This window comes from Zeus faber (genome assembly GCF_960531495.2).
Source record: "Zeus faber genome assembly, chromosome: 13".
Classification (NCBI taxonomy): Eukaryota; Metazoa; Chordata; class Actinopteri; order Zeiformes; family Zeidae; genus Zeus; species Zeus faber.
Window position 1 is genome coordinate 9,492,730 of NC_137198.1, and position 16,580 is coordinate 9,509,309.

Consider the following 16,580-nt stretch of genomic DNA (forward strand, 5'->3'; position numbering starts at 1 on the left):
CATCACTCTGGCCCGCCTCCTCCTCCTCCTCATCCTCCTCGGCTCCCGCCTATCGGTTAGACTGCGCCTGGTACGCGGGGCCCTCGACGGTGTCTCCGGTCCAGGCAGAGCATGCGTGGGCGCACCGGCCACTGGGGCCTGCTGCGCTCCCACCACTACACAAGACGACTGTGAATCCAAGATCTGTTTAATTGAATGGATAAATGCTTACTGTGTATGTGTGTGTGTGTGTGTGTATGCGTGTGTGTGTGTGTGTGTGTGCGTGTGTGCCCCAGCAGCTCTCCCCAGATTTAATGTGCATCACCTTTAGCTGTCGGAGCAAGGATCATTTTTTCAAATATCAATTCCATGGTTTCTATTTTGATTTGCATGGTCTTTACAAATCAAAGCAAGAATCAACAATATAATTGAAACAGGGGAACCTTGAACGGTCCTTCGCAACTGTGTAATGCATGGATATTTGTCTTGGTTTTTGTCTCAGGATTGCAGGCAACGTTATTCAGGCTAATGTGTGAGCCACAGCAGCGTGGACGGTGACTGCGGTGCGCGTTCGGTTTGACCGTAATTACTTTTGTGGAAGGTGTTCGTTCAGTGAAAAAAAAAACCCGGTTCGTACATGATCCGCATCGGGAAAAACATTAACGCCCGAACAGGGACTTGAACCCTGGACCCTCAGATTAAAAGTCTGATGCTCTACCGACTGAGCTATCCGGGCTCTGTGAGGTGCGACTGGTGCTTTCATACTCGTACTTTTTTGTTTATCGATTCGGTTCATGAACGTGAACATCCGCATGGATTTTAAAAAGATGGTGTCTTTCAAAATGTGTAAGCATTTTAAATGATGTGAATAAAATCGTGTAGCAATCGCTCATCGCGACGCAAATTGAATCAACAGCGCCCCCGAGCGGAACTACAAAGAATGGAAATTAAGCGGAGTACATTACAATAATATTTGCCATGACTTTTATTGATGAATTCACAACTGTACAAAGGAGCATTATTTCATTCATCTCATTTAATCGATTTATTATGTCATGATCACGACATAAACCATCCGCCTGTCACCGGATCGAGGAAACGCAAAATAACAAAGAAATCGTACAAAATGACTTATAAAATCATATGTCAAAGCCCCTCGATGAAACAAAACAAAACATAACTTAAACATACGTAAAAAACAAGTTTAAGTGACATATTCCACGTTAACCAACAATTAAAGTGCACTCTTGTCCTTTTGAAGGAGCTAGAATTCATGGAGAGTGAAAAAGAGGCAATGTGCATGTTCTGGGCTTTTCTGTCAGCATGTTGAAGATGACTGCATGAGTATGGCTGAATTTTTTTCCGGACAGCCCGGTAACGACCAAAGAACTCTATAACCATGTGGATTGTCATGCACTTGTGTTTAAGGGCATTTAAATATGGCACTGAGTTTATTAATGCATGCTTGAAATAGCCCTATTTGTTCACTGGAACCACTGCAAAGTCAATGAAGTCAATGAAGGAGAAACTACAAAAAGATCTAGTAGTAAATGATTCAGAAATGCTTAAAATTCCTCTAGTCACTTACAGTACACACACACACACACCAATATGATATTTTCACAACGTTGTGCCTTTGACAAGACGACATCCTCAGGAGGATCGGTGTGGAAAAGCGAACGTGTAATTCCACACCACATTTTAAATTCACCGGGCAAACGTGAACTCTTTTCAGACGGGAGTCTGACACGCCACCAGTGCAAACCGAGCCGGAGGTCAAGACGAGAATTCCCTCCTGTCATCTCCCCATATGAACATTGACGTTAACTTGGAAGTGCAATAAACATAATTGAGAGTAAGATAAAAGCCAGAAGGATATTGTTGTAATGATGAGTTGTGTGTGGAGTTTGCAATGTTCTCCAATGTTCTCTGGGTTCCTCCCAAACCAAATGACATGTGAAGACCCTCAATTGTCCATAACGTACGTGTGTGTGTGTGTGTGTGTGTTACAAGTGATGGATTGTTATCTGACACGTGTGTGTGTGTCTGTGTGCGTGCGTGTGTGTTAGGCTTTAATGCCCCGTTATCTTGATCAGAAATAATGAATCAAAAAATGATATATCGTACATTTTGTTTACAGGTGTTGTCGATGCAAAGAGGAAGCATCACGAGCAGAAAGCGGTCGAAGGGAAGACGTCGGATAAACCCTCGACCGTGAACACAAGATCAAGTACACAAAAATGAAGTCCATGGCACATTTCGGCTGTAATTAATGGAGACAGGGGTGTTATGCTAATGACAGAACTGCCACCGTGTTATTGAGATGCAGCTCTGTTTATTAGTGGAAAACCTTTTGTCATCCTCCGTCTGTGTATGAACCGGTCAACAAGGCTGTTTGTGCAGAACCCTCGAGTTCGACGCATGTTCCTTAAATAATATTTCAACATTATTTATTATTAATTTACTCTGATTTTACTATCTGCTGATGTGACTTAATCCTTTACGTCATACGCCGATGTGAGCAATGATCCACCCTGTCTTAGGTTTAGGCCATGTCTACTTACATATGAATAACATTGGAAACTTAGAGACCTCAAAGTCTACTTAATATGTAAAAACAAAAACTCACATCATTTGCTTGAATTATTACGCAGACTTTCTCTCCCATTTAGCTAAATATTCAGGTATTCAGAGGTTATCTGTCACATACTTATACATAGAGTCATACATATATGCAGTGAAATGTCATGACACCCACAGGCTGTTTCAGTGTGAAAGTTGATACAAATGATAAGTTAAAGATGATCCTCCGAGTCAGATGCATTCCACATGACATGGAGTGAAATGACATGTTAAACAGATATGACATTCTTTCCATTCTACCAGGAACAAGAATTTGAGGCGTGTATCTGGAAGGATGAGGTTGAGGTGTGTGTGTGTGTGTGTGTATGTGTGTGTGTGTGTGTGTGTGTGCGTCTGCAGGGAAGGGGCTGCTCTCCACCAGGTTGTTACGTCACCTAAAACAAGAGAAAAAGACCCATGAGTATGAAACCCCAAAGTTCAAGTACTTTGTTACTGTACTTAAGTACATTATTTTATTATCTGTAGTTACTTAAAGAGCAACCATCAGGTTACATTTTTTGATGAATTTACAGTTTTGGGCTTATGGAGAAACAAACATCAAACTATCATCTGCCTTTCTTACTCTACAACATTTATTTTTTCATGTATTTCTTTGGCTGTTTTTGTAGAGAGCAGTGGAGAGCGACAGGAAATTGGGGTAGAGAGGGAGGGGGAGAAATACAGCAAATGAGAGCAACTGCAGGCGTTTTGCCATATGTAGTATGTTCACTTATCTGGTTGCGCCACCAGGACCCCTCTACTACATTTCTAACACAGTAGCATAACTTACATTTCTAAAAATAAATAAATAAATTGGTGTATATATATATATATATATATATATATATATATATATATATATATATATATATATATATATATATATATATATATATACACACAGTATATTTACTGGATATAAACACTGTATATATGTGTGTATATATATATAAATATATATATATACATACACATACATACATACAGTATATACAGTATATACAGCACACACACACACACACACACACACACACACACACACAACATTAAAACCACTGACAGGTGAAGTTAATAACCTTGATCATCTGGTTCCAATGGCACCTGTCAAGGGGTGGGATATATTAGGCAGCAAGTGAACAGTCGGTTCTTGAAGTTGATGTGTTGGCGTAAGGCTCTGAGCCACTTTGACAAGGACCAAATTGTGATGGCTAGACGACTGGGTCAGAGCATCTCCAAAACGACAGGTCTTGTGGGGTGTTCCCGGTATGCAGTGGTTAGTACCTCCCAAAAGTGGTCCAAGGAAGGCCGACCGGTGAACCGGCGACAGGGTTCATGGACGCCCAAAGCTCATTGATGCACTTTGAAAATGTTGATTTATTTTACTTTTGAACACTTTAAGTACATTTAAGAGCAAGTACTTGCAAACTTGTCCTTAAGCAGAAATGTCATTCTGTGTGAGGGTGTGCGTGGAGGGTCTGAGTACTTCTTCCACCGCTGAGTGTAAATACCTTGTGTATGTGCGGGGGCATCTCGTCCTCAGACACTTCCTCTGGCACCGTGTCGTGCTGCCGCGGTGCCGCCTGGCCGTCGTCCGCCCACCCGCCCATAGGCACGCGGGCCGACCGCGTCACCTTGCCCACCGCGCCCAAAAAGTCTGGAGGGCGGAGACAGTAAGCACGGAAATGGGTCGGACCGGCCTCGCCCATGATACTCAGACGGGAGCGGAGACTTAACAGCTGTTATCTACCTGCTGTGGTGCCCCCGTAGCGGCGCTGACTGTTTCCCTGAAGTGGCGCCCCCTCTAGGCCAGGCGCGGCACCGCCGGTGGCCGAAGCCGAGCTGGGGAGCGCACTGGGACTGGGAGCCGCGCTGGGGAAAGTCTGTGAGCGCGGGAGGTTTCTGAGGTGAGTCTTGGCATCGCTCCTGACCTCGTCCAGGACGCTGTCGCTGCTGTCGTCGCTCTCCTGCCGGTGCCACGTGTGTCGGGACAGCTCGCCGCGGGACTGCTGCTTGTGAAGCTGCGACGGGAGACATGGCAAAAAAGGCTGCGTCTAAATAATGCTTATGCTGCTGTTCCAATTGTAAAGAGTGGTTCTTGAATGGTCCTGGAGTCACAGCTTGTACTTCACACAAACGTTCAATCGTCTCCCCTCGTGCTGCGTTCACAGGTTTACGGCACGTGGGAGACGGAAAAGCGGGTATTCCTTGTTTTCTCAGTGGGACAGAGATGGAAACCTCCGCCTAAAGTTAAATTTCCTCAACTTTTACCGTCAATGAAGACACACCTGATGTTGTTTTTAGGACGAAACATGGCCTCCAAGAAGCTACTCTAATAAAAGACACTGGACCAAAAGGAATAATGTCTCAAGGTTTAATGAATGCCTTGGGTCAATTATTTTTCCCTCCCAAAACATACGCAGAACACATGAAGCTGTTGCCACCCTCCCCATCACCATAGCGATACTTGTCGTCTGCACACACATACCTCATGCATGTAAAGTGCATGGATGCTCATCTCGGTGGAGGCGTACTCTGACAGGACCATGCTGGTCAGCTGGCCCTCCCACGCGCTGCTACCCGAGCTGACCGTCCGGGCGTCCGTCCTGGACAAGTCACAGACAAGACAGGGGAGGGATGGAAGGAGGAAGAGAAGCAAATGAGGACTCCGAGTTGTTGGAGAGAAGGGCAGAAGTTGTGAAAGCAAGGCAAGAGTCAAGACCTGGGCTGGGTCTCACCGTTTGATTCTACATGGATATATTGACGGCTACTGACTCTTTAGTAAGCCATCTGACGTGTATTACAAAAATATTTCACGGAACAAATTTAGTCTAATACAGAAATGAATCCTCTTTATTTTCCTGTAACCAAGTAACATACTTTACTGAACTTGTTGTAGGGAGCGCTTTTTGGCTTTAAAATAGATAACTGAAATACAATACTCCTACCAAATGCATTGTGTTTTAAAAAAGTACAATTTTACGTCAATTCAAAACAAAATGCTTTTTGCGTTCCCAGTCATAAAAAAAAAAGAAATAACTGAAAATAAAAAAATTAATAAATTTGTATATAACTTTGGCTGAAAACTGTTGCACAACTTTCAAACAAAGCACCAATATCACACACAGTCAGGACCAAGATAGTGCAGACAAAACGTGTTGAATTAGTATTTTGAAATGTTTCGATAAGATCTATTTGCAGCACGGCCCGTGCTGAGGTCTGTTAGTGAACAAGCTGCATCGTACCCGGAGCCGGCCATGGTCCTGCTCATTGCGGAGGTGCGGCCTGCAGCTCTGTTCACCGCGCTGAAGCTTCCCCTCAGCTGCAAACTGCTGCTGACGGGCGACAGCGAGCGCAGCGCCGCCGCCCCGTCGACAACACCGGCCGCGGCGGCGTTGGTCAACGAGCCGTCGTGACCAAAATGAACAGATCCCAAAGTGGAGGGACCGCCCAAGAGGTTGGCGATGAGACTCCTCGGCTAAACGTAAGACGGGTGGGAGGAAGAAGAGGGGAAAATGCGGATAAAACGGATGCTAATGAACAGAACTATTGACCTGACCTGACTATTGACCTGCTAATAATAATAAATATAATATATATAAAATAATATAAATATCATGTAAAATATATTTCATATTGATATATTTATATTTATTGATATAATATTTTAGTTGACAATTTATTGTCATACAGGTAATTACAATGAACGATTTAAGCCACTACATATGTCTATCAATGGAAAAGGTCTAATCAACATTTTATTTATTGCAACGTTTTTGACACTGGTTTAAAAACTCCCCTTAAATTCGGATGGAAACCTACATATATGATTGGTGGTGGAATCTGTCGACCTGTCGATATGTGTTTGTGAGTGTGTGTGTGTGTGTGTGTGTGTGTGTGTGTGCGTACTTCAGACTCTGACAGCGAGTTGAGCATGTGTGCGTCCACGGGCGCCCCTGTGGCCTCCCTGTGGACCCTCTCCTTCAGCTGGCTGATGAAGTGCGTGGTCTCCTGGGGAGGCTGCCACTGGGGGTTGGTGATGGCAAAGTGCATGAGGGAGAGCTCCGTCTTCCCGTCCTCCGCCTGCTGGTAGATTGACGCCTCCGTCTTCCCTTCCGACATCCACTGCAGGGTGAATGCATTCATCCGTTTGTACAGCAGACCTCTGTATGTTTGTTCTGAGAAGCGTCCTATCATCGCGCACGTGGAGCTTGGAAACATCAGTGGTTTTTTTTAGGCTAAAAAATGTGTGTGCCTGCTCGCTCTCACCGCGGGATGACCGTGTTGGCGGATGTCCATCTGGGCGAAGGAGCAGGTGTCTCCGACGCCCACCACCTCCACAGTGAAGTTCCTGAAGAAGTCGATGATCTCCAGGGATTTTCTCCTCAAGCTGAATATCAGGATGAAGGGAGTCACCACGGGGCTGAGCAGCTCCTCCAGAATAAACACCTGGACACACGTTGGAGAGTTAAAGCTGCTGCCTCGGACAACAATGCAAGAAAAAAAACAAAAACAAAAAAACACAACATACGATATCCATACTCTATGTAGGATTAATCCATGCAGTCCATGCCCCCCCCATCTAATTGACGTAATATCCTTTTTTTCTTTCGTCACTTCAAAAGAAACGAGTGCACAAGCAACTACAACGGGAAACCTTTCTTCATTACAAAGCTCAATTCGTTGTTTTTGTTTACTTTTGGAAGTCACATGGAAAAAAAACCCCAAAGTCTCGTCAGGTAGGATCATATGGTTTGAACGCTGCTGCGTCTGCAAGACAAAAAAAAAAAAAAAAAAGGGGCCAGCGACGTCAGGATGTCTATGTTATTGTGTAGTCTGTGGAAAGCTTTTTGCTGAATAAATTAAACATTTGAGACTATAAAAAGGCCCGATATTTGCTTTAAGACACTAGTACATGCCCGTTCGAAATTAAAGACTTTATAATACATTTTTATGACAGTTTAAGAAAATGTCAATGATTCAGTCCTGTGTCCTGTACGCCCGTTCTAAATGGCACAGTTTAAGAAAATGTAAGAACAAATTTGCAATAAAAAATAAGCAGCAAAGGTGTAAATACATTGTAGGCATGTTAGAACTTCAGGAGGATCAGTTGAGTCCAGGTTTCTTCAGTCAGCGATTTATCTCGTCTCTCGATCTCGTGCTTCACATATTGGACGATGATGTCACAAGTCGCCCCAGCTCCACAGAGCGGCTCGCCGTTCGCTTGTTTATTCAAAGTTTATTAAAATTACATGTGTCGCGTGTTCAACTTCCGCCTAATTCGACACTGCACATCCTTGGGTCACCAGGGATACCCCCGCCCACAAGTGTGAAGTGTGTAATTACAGGACGGACAGACAGACGGCGATTCCTAGAATTTTAGATTTTAAGACTTTTCAAGGACCTGCACCCTGTAAGCTACGTTTGGGTAATCTAAATGTGTCACTTACAGCCTTGTACTGGAAGAGCTGGGAGAACTGGTCGCGGGTCTCATATCGGTGGGCGTTGCCCTGCCAGTGGTCGGGCATGTAGTGGATATGAGCCAGGATCACCCTCAGCAGCTGCTCCGGGCAGAACACCATGTGCTTATCAGGAATAAAGGACCTGAGGAGGGAGAGCGTGAGGGACATGGAGGAGAGCGCTGAACCCCACACTGCCAGATCAGAAGGTGAATTGGCTGCATTGGAGTACTCGGCTCGAGGAGAACGAACCGTCTACCGTTTTTACCGGTTTACCTGCAGATGGTGATGCACACTCCGAGCAGCGTGATGGACGAGAGGACGTGCTCCACGGCCAGGACGTCCTCGTCGTAGATGGTCAGGGCGATGAGGACCGCGAGGAGCGACCCGGCGAAAAACACCACGTTCTTAGCCACCACGGTCAGCAGCGGAGACAGGAAGCAGTTCATATACTTGGACGAAGGCTGAGAAAGCGGAAAAGAGGAAATAACGTTTGGGGGAAAAAAAAAAAAAAAAAAAAAAAAAAAAAAAAGGATTTGTGTGAAGTGAGCGTGATTTTGAAAATACACCCTCAGAGAACAGCACTGGAATGTATGACTAACAGAATGCCTCGAGCACGAGAACATGCTTTAGGAACAAACAGGTTTTGGCTCGGCACCTCAGTTGTGGCTAGTGGTCAAAGCAATGGACAATGTTTCCTAAATTATAATAGAAACTCATATTTGGAGAATATTTCTAGAGACAACACTGTAAGGAGTTTGCAAATGAATGTTCTTTTCATTTCAACCAACAAAAATATGTGCACACCAGGGCAGTCAAGATCATAAAATCTTAGTTGACAATTGTCAAAATAAATTGTGATTAACAATGAAATTGTCTTGTTCTATTAATTTTAGTGGCACCAAATAAACAATGCAATAATACAAGTCTACTTATTTCATAAGTAGACATTTATTTTCATTGAAAAATTGGAACATAAAGATTCAGGAAGATATTCATTCATTCAGTCATTTTTGTATTTATTGCAACATCTAGGAAATTTGTTGAATATTCCACTTAAATTTGGATGGAAACATATGATGTGTAATCTCCACGATTGCACAAAAGACCACAACCAGGCGATTGTGTAATAGTTGCTATATTAACAGCTGTAAAGTACACTGTACAACTGTAATGATTTAAACCCCGTACCTTGTATCCCTTACTGAGGCGCGACATGAGCTCGTGGTCCAGCTCGTTGAAGTGACGCAGGTAGCAGCGGCCGTAGAGAGACCAGCACCTGGCCCCCAGAGAGCCCGGCTCCCGCTTGATCACCTGGACACACAGACACACACACACACACACACACACACACACACACACACACACACACACACACACAACCACAACCACAACCACTCAGCTCGACCGTTCCCTGTCTGCGTTTGTCGTCATATCTCCCCACGAAACCCCGGTTTGTGTGGGATTGTGATCACCTCGGTGTAGCTGAAGAAGGCGTACAGGATCTGCCACACCAGGATGACGGGGCACAGCAGCAGGTTGGCGATGCCGATCCAGAGGATGCGGGAGGCCAGACGCTGCGCCAGCTCCAGCCGGTTCCCCCCTCGCTTGTACTCGGGCTTCAGGCTCCATTCGTTCTCAAACAGGGAGCCTGGCGGTGGAGGAGGAGGAGGACGAGAGGAAAGGAAACGTGTGATTAGACGAAATATGCAGACCTACTAACTGGTACTGACGGGCTTCTCTGATCTTGATTTTTCACCAAGATATATATAGAGTATATACCATATACTGTACATGGTCAGTGCCGATGATGATGGAGAACTAAAAAATGTCACTTATTTATGGACATTATGCATCTAGGCTTTCTTCAATCACAACAGAAATGATAAAATATGTTAAATCAATACTAGAAATACATATTTCATAAATACAATATTTGAATATATGTCATAATCGTAATTAATATTAACAATAAATATATTATAAATATCATCACACATACATCACACATATTTCATGAATTCAAGGATTAAAACTGTTGTGAAAATGTCAATATCCTAAAATTGGCAACAAAAGGGTACAAAAATAAAATCTTAATTGTAAGCAGGAAAACAAATAATATACTGCATATATGTACATCAAAATATGAGGGTATTCACCGCTTTCAGCCCCCCCCCACACACACACACACACACACACACACACACACACACACACACACACACACACACACACACACACACACACACACACACACACACACACACACACACACACACACACTAGAATAGAATAGACTCACCTGGTCCCCAAAAGAAAATGAGCTCAAAGTTATACTTCAGACCCCGAGTATAGAACACAAATTCCCCAAGAAAAGGAAGTCTGAATCGCACAGGAAGCAGAGACTTGTTTACCATGGCAACCTGAAGAGGAAGAGACATCATTCATTCAAGGGGTTGATAAAGGTGATACAGGTTTCCCACAGTATATCAGCTCTCTGTCTGAATACTCTGTGACTCGCACCATGTAGTTTTTAAAGCGGAGGATGCGATGGTATATGTCGAGTTCCGTCAATTCTTTCTTGTGGATGCAGATCTGATGTTCCTTCTGGATCTCCACGATCCTGGCCTGCACCTCCTGCCACGTCACGTAGGGCAGCTCTGACTGAAGGCAAAGCACGTTTCTTTATTATTATTATAATTATTATATATACACAGTAATACCATGTTAAAATCAAGCCAAATGAAAGCTGTCTATCTAATGTCATATGCCGCAAACAGACCTTAAACTTGTAACACATGTTTAACCTATTTACTATTACCTGGTGTGTGTAATTTACACACCATCAGGAACAACCTCGATGTGTGTCTTTGTTTACAAGGCAGATATGGCAAATGTTGATATCACAATCATTACAAAAACTAAAACATTTGTTTGCTGGTCTGGGAATATGTTTGTTTGACAGAGAAGATTAGGTTTATATAAATATTGGGTATTTTGTTATTTGGGGATAATATTATGAAATTATCTTTATCAGCGACACCATTTCTGCCATGATGTGATAGTATAAAAACAAAATGTTGTAGTTAAAATACACCTAACAGGACAGACCTAAACCACAGTTAACTGTCTATATTGATAGCAAACAAATATTATAACAACTTGTCCTTTAAAGGGGAATACCACCCATTTTCAACATTAAAATAGCTAAAACAGCCCTAACACACAGTATGTTTTTGGAGCTATTTTACACCAACACCTTAGTAATTGCAGCTTAGGTAATGCCAAAAGAATGACTTTTTTGGTGTTATATGATCTCAAAAATATGATATTGACATATTTGCGTCAGTGTCACCATGGTCATCTTGAGGGCGTTGGTGTAGAAGGAGCGGATCTCCCAGTAACAGCAGACGTTGTAGATGAACTTGACGAGGCGGTGCAGCCAGAACACTCCAGAGATCACCAGCACGAACATCACAAACACGTTGTCTCGGATGCTGCAAAGAGGAACACACTAACGCTTACTTCATTCTTACAGTGGACAGGGAGGCATGCTTGCAGTTTGCTTGGAGCTGTGTGAAAAATCAATATCAATGTTAGTAGCCTTTCATTGGTTTCGTATCATGCCGATCAAGATATTGACATAATGATACACCGTTTTGTCAATTAATGATAACATTAATGCATAAACAGATAGATCTTATGTAAAAGCCCCTGTGATTATTTTAATATATACACACATGCCATTCCTCTTCAAAGCACACGCATCACAATTCGACTCTTACCGGGCGCCGCAGACGTCAACGGGGAGGAAGGCGTCCGGCAGGGTGACCTTGGAGGAGTCCGTGTGGTTCACAAACTTGTTGGCAAAGAGGATGTCGTAATCCACGCAGTTCGCGAGGAACACTGTGAAGCCCACCACGAACAGCAGCTGACTGCACGGTGGCAGAGAGGGAGAGGGGAGAAATAAGGACAGGATTCTAAAAACACGACAGCATATCTACTGTGAAAACAACACATACACCAGCTCGAAGATCTCCCCGAGCAGCATGCAGGTGAATCCATTCTTCTGGTGCAGGTTATAGATGTGGAGGAGGTTAAGGAGAGCAGCTTGGGTTTTACGGACCACAAATGCAAAATCAAGCACCCATGATTTACTTATAAGCCATTACATTTAGAGGCAAAGTGCTTGAGGAATTCTTATACGGTATTCCGATACATACAAATACCTATATACATTCAGTACATATTCATACAATTAAAGAGACAAGAAGACAATTGAGGAGAATAAAGAGAGAATTTTTTCACTCCCGATATAAGTTCAGAATCCAATATTTCATTTGGTATTGGACCAATGTGTGATAACGGTATCGGTGCTGGTCCATCCATAACATCAACACGTTAACAACAAACTAACTAGATGACGATAAATGGTTGGGAATCTTAAAAGGATATTCTCTGGAAAAACAGGTCCAGGTTTTCTATGTGGTGCCACTGGGCTGAAAAAAAACCCCCCAATACATAATGACATCATTAAATTCATAAATACAACACAGTGAGCCATTTAGTGTACATGGTGGTCAGCACATTCAGGTCTCTCATCATGGGAACGTCACGTTGTTCTAACCGGCATGCTGTGATTGTGTTTGTTGTGTTTGTGGGATATGGTGTCTGCGTACAGCGCACGTTTTTGTCATACATTTGCCTCCTTCGGGCACGTGCACCAGCAGGTTCTCATCCCCGGTAGGCGAGTCGTTGTAGGACGCCTCCAGACGCTGGTACTCCGTGTCAAAGTGCGCCATCCTGACTACAGCTTCTCTCTCACCAAGCCCACTGCTATGGACTGGAGAGGTGGAGGATGAGGGTTTAAAGAGGTAGAAAGATTAAAAAACAAACAAAAAAAAAAGAGAGTTACGCACAGTCCTCAGGGATAGAAAAGTCATTCTGGTTATATCATTACAGATTTCTTTCCTGTTATCGTTGTTGATCGGTTTGTTTTGTTTTGTTGTGTTTGTTTTACTTCCATTTGTGTGTGCTTGGCATTTCATGTATTTAGGCTCGATGTGCACACGGATGCAGTAGAAGGGGTTTTGGTTGATTATTTTGAGTAAAATAGTAATTGTCAAGCTAGTTACAGTATGCCCCGCCAATGTTGTAAATGATCAATGTGTTTTATGTTTATTGTGTGTATTGTCATGTGGGTCCTGTTTTTATACGTTCACCTCAAACATGCAAGTAGAAAACAGTAGAAAAGGTACCAATGACACTTGGCGTGTTGGCAGAAACACTGGTCAACCATTACCTCAGGCTTTTTCCTGTCTCATAGCCACACAGGACGCCACCTATTCAATAATCTATACCATACAGTAGATCAACAGTATCACAGGCTGTACGGGGAAACAGGCTGACCTCCATTCCAGGGCAACGCCTCCCGTCCAGCTCGGCTGTTTATCCGGGAGCAAGCAGAAGGAAACGCTACGTTTCAGAGCTCCCACCTCGGCCGACCGATACGAGAGGGAAAAAGAAGCGACAACATGTGGACCCTGCGTGAGGGGACGGAGGGCGGTTCAGCTCGGGCTCGACGTGTCAACAAAGACTGGAGGATCCGGCGAGTGTTGTTATTGTCGTGGCTCCCAGCCGAGGCCTACCTCCTCTCAGGAAGGATGTCATGCCGTGAGTCCGTCTCGAACGGAGCCCTCGCCCGCGGCCGTCCGACCTTCGCCAGCGGGTTAGGAGACTGCTTGGTTTTGTTTTTTTGTTTTTGTTTTCTTTAATGGGTTTTACCGCCTGGTTCTCCGTCTCGCTGCGTCGCTGTGACAGTTTCGTTTTCCAAAACAGCTCGCAAGGGGGGGGGGCGATGTCAGTCACGGCGGAGTGACGGCAGCCGTGGCCAATCGGGGACGCGGCGGGCGGGGGGGGGGGGGGGCGGTTAGAGTCATCCCGTCGACCAATCGGAGTGAGCCGGAGCGGAGCTCCCTGGCGGAGCGGGCTGCGGATTGGACGTCTCCTCGGCACGCACGACGCGCCTCGGACGCTTTACGGGGACGAGTCATTCTGTTTGAATGTTGTGGGACGTTGTGTGAAGTTTCTCCTCGTATTTGCTTCCGTTTTCATCGTCAATTCATTAATTGAAGTGTTATTTTATTTGATTCTGTTGTGTGTGTGTGTGTGTGTGTGTGGGGGGGGGGGGGGGGGGGGGGCGTGCGTGCGTGGGTGGGTGGGCGTGTGTGTTTATTTTTATGGTCGTTCACTACCACCATGTGGTGATTTACAGTAGCACGACACTAGTTAAATAAGCTTATGTACTTCCGAAAAAACTGCCCTACTTTGATCCAGGGTCGTTTTCCCCTCCCTGGCCAAGCTGCTGCAGCAAGGTCGTGTGTTGGAACCAGGTCAATTATTTACCATTAAAAATTAATAAGCAAAAGTAAAATTAGAAGAAAAAAAAAGGACAATAAAAAAAACAAAAAAGAGACACCCAAGACACCCAAAACACACATACACATATACATCCTCTTCTTCCTGAAAATCAAAGTCAATATTAAGCTCCTAATTTTTAAGCGCTTACTTGCGTGTACATCTGATTGAAATAAGTGTTGAAAGCAGTGACTCAACAGCATTAAGATGCTGCTTAGCAAAGCCCTGCTCACCTTCTGCCACATTCTGCTGCAGTGAATATTCACATTCATATTCGATTGTAAGCCTCTGGTGTGACAGCTGGGCTTTTGTTCAATGTGCTACCTTGTGTGTGTGTGTGTGTGTGTGTGTGTGTGTGTGTGTGTGTGTGTGTGTGTGTGTGTGTGTGTGTGTGTGTGTGTGTGTGTGTGTGTGTGTGTGTGTGTGTGTGCGTGTGTGTGTGTGTTGAAATTGAATTATCGCAAACTAAGTAGCGAAGATCCAAACAAATCAACATGGTCGAGAAGTGTTGGATGGGATGAGGTTCCCTCTGTACACATGGATGGTTTGAGCACACACAAACCTCACACACACACACACACACACACACACACACACACACACACACACACACACACACAAACACACACACATGCATACACATGCACACACACACACACACACACACACACACACACACACACCCAGACACAGGCACACAAACACACCTCCTTGCACACACACAAAAATACAGACAAACGCTCAAACAGGACCACACATGAATAAATAAAATAATGAATTATCCAGCTCTTTGAATCGGAAATGGATTTCTGTGTAGTTTACAGTGGAATAAAACTTTAATTGCTGATATTTTTAGCCCACACATTTTTTAGTGAGTTGTTTCTAATGTAATAATAATAATATTTAGCATTTTATATATATGCAGAGTAAAATAAATACACAAATATTTTTTTCAAGCACACATTTTCACTTCAATAGTTGAACATTCTAAAAGTTTAACTGTGTCAGTTTATTAAGTGTAGGCCTATCATTCAAAGTGTTTTTTAGTGCAATTAATTGAAATTCGCGAGCCGCTCGTCACTGAGTATTCCCACATTATGTATGACTTCATGTCCTCATCCTCTCTCCCTCCGTAACCCTCCAAATTATAAATTCAGTTCATTTTCGCTTTTCCATATCTTCTTCCCATCATTTATCTCTAACGTTGATAGTGTGTTTGACAGGAAGGACAGAGCGGGGTGTCTTGAGTATCTGGAGTGGTGTGTGTATGTGTGTGTAGGGGGGTATCTTTAATCTCGTTATTATAGTGATCTAGGTAATTTATTCTGCTCGGATTAGGATTAGACATCATTTGTCTTAATCTGCTCAGAAAGGTCTATCGCAGTGAAGCTGATAAACACCAAACTGCTTCCTGACGTGGAGGACTATCTAAAGCAGTGGGTGACAACAAAACACGCTCAGGCCGATGTCGCCATCCATGAAATCTCATCGTAAGAGGAAAGCTATTTATAAGCCATGAAATAAAAATAAAACCCATGCTCAAGATGACATGTTTTCCTTGATCTCGTGCATGTTTGGCAGGGCCGCCACCAGGGGTTTTGGGCCCCATGAAAAGATTTCACATTGGGCCCCACCCTTATGCGCCGCCTATACGGTTCCCCTGATTCACAACTAATAAGCTAATAAATACTCAACAAATCATCTTTTACTTGTCAGTGGGTCAGCGTGCCGGATCTTGAATTGTGTGTGTGTGCGTGTACGTTTACTTGAAAGTGTGTGTGTGTGTGTGTCTGTGTGTGTGTCAAGCAGTGTCTCCATGCGTGCCCAACTGCACACATGCATGTTTTGCATTTTAACTATTGCTCTGTTGCAGTGAGGAGAAGGCTGATTAAATTACCCCACAGTCTGTTGGGAAGATGGGGGGTTGCGATGGAGGCTAATTTGGTCAGGAGGCATGCTGTCATTTGTGGGGGGTGGGGGTGGGATGGCAGGGGTGGATTGGGTGAGTCGGGGGGAGCAGTGGGGAGTGGGCTTTGGTCGGAGAGGGGAGGGGGGAATCTGAGATGAAGTCATCTCCCTGAGGCAATTTAATTAGATTAGGTCCTG

At 44.0% G+C, this 16,580-nt stretch overlaps 1 protein-coding gene across 2 annotated transcripts; it reads right to left on the bottom strand.

Annotated features, from left to right (window-relative positions):
* Positions 1-936: 936 nt before the first annotated feature.
* atg9a (ATG9 autophagy related 9 homolog A) lies at positions 937-13,879 on the bottom strand. Of its 2 annotated transcripts, XM_080012987.1 has the most exons (20): positions 13,706-13,879; positions 13,467-13,600; positions 12,757-12,900; positions 12,511-12,556; positions 12,080-12,142; positions 11,843-11,992; positions 11,413-11,554; positions 10,581-10,721; positions 10,360-10,480; positions 9,533-9,708; positions 9,249-9,371; positions 8,334-8,521; positions 8,049-8,202; positions 6,868-7,047; positions 6,508-6,723; positions 5,844-6,076; positions 5,087-5,204; positions 4,349-4,619; positions 4,110-4,255; positions 937-2,996 (listed from the first exon to the last, which is right to left on the bottom strand). In XM_080012987.1, the coding sequence occupies exons 3-20, from the start codon at positions 12,857-12,859 to the stop codon at positions 2,988-2,990; spliced, it is 2,580 nt and encodes an 859-aa protein (XP_079869113.1). In that variant the 5' UTR covers positions 12,860-12,900; positions 13,467-13,600; positions 13,706-13,879; the 3' UTR covers positions 937-2,987. The 2 variants fall into 2 exon arrangements, with proteins under 2 accessions (XP_079869113.1, XP_079869114.1); XM_080012988.1 differs by having other exon boundaries at positions 13,467-13,879.
* Between the last annotated feature and the right edge of the window lie 2,701 nt (positions 13,880-16,580).

What these genes read in the sequence shown, in the direction of transcription:
- atg9a (XM_080012987.1), bottom strand. Translation starts at nt 12,859, where the DNA reads ATGGCGCACTTTGACACGGAGTACCAGCGTCTGGAGGCGTCCTACAAC. An exon ending in GGGGAGATCTTCGAGCTGGT is followed by an intron (nt 11,993 to 12,079) that starts GTATGTGTTGTT and finishes GCCACCGTGCAG; the next exon opens with TCAGCTGCTGTTCGTGGTGG. An exon ending in ACGCCCTCAAGATGACCATG is followed by an intron (nt 10,722 to 11,412) that starts GTGACACTGACG and finishes CTTTGCCTTCAG; the next exon opens with TCAGAGCTGCCCTACGTGAC.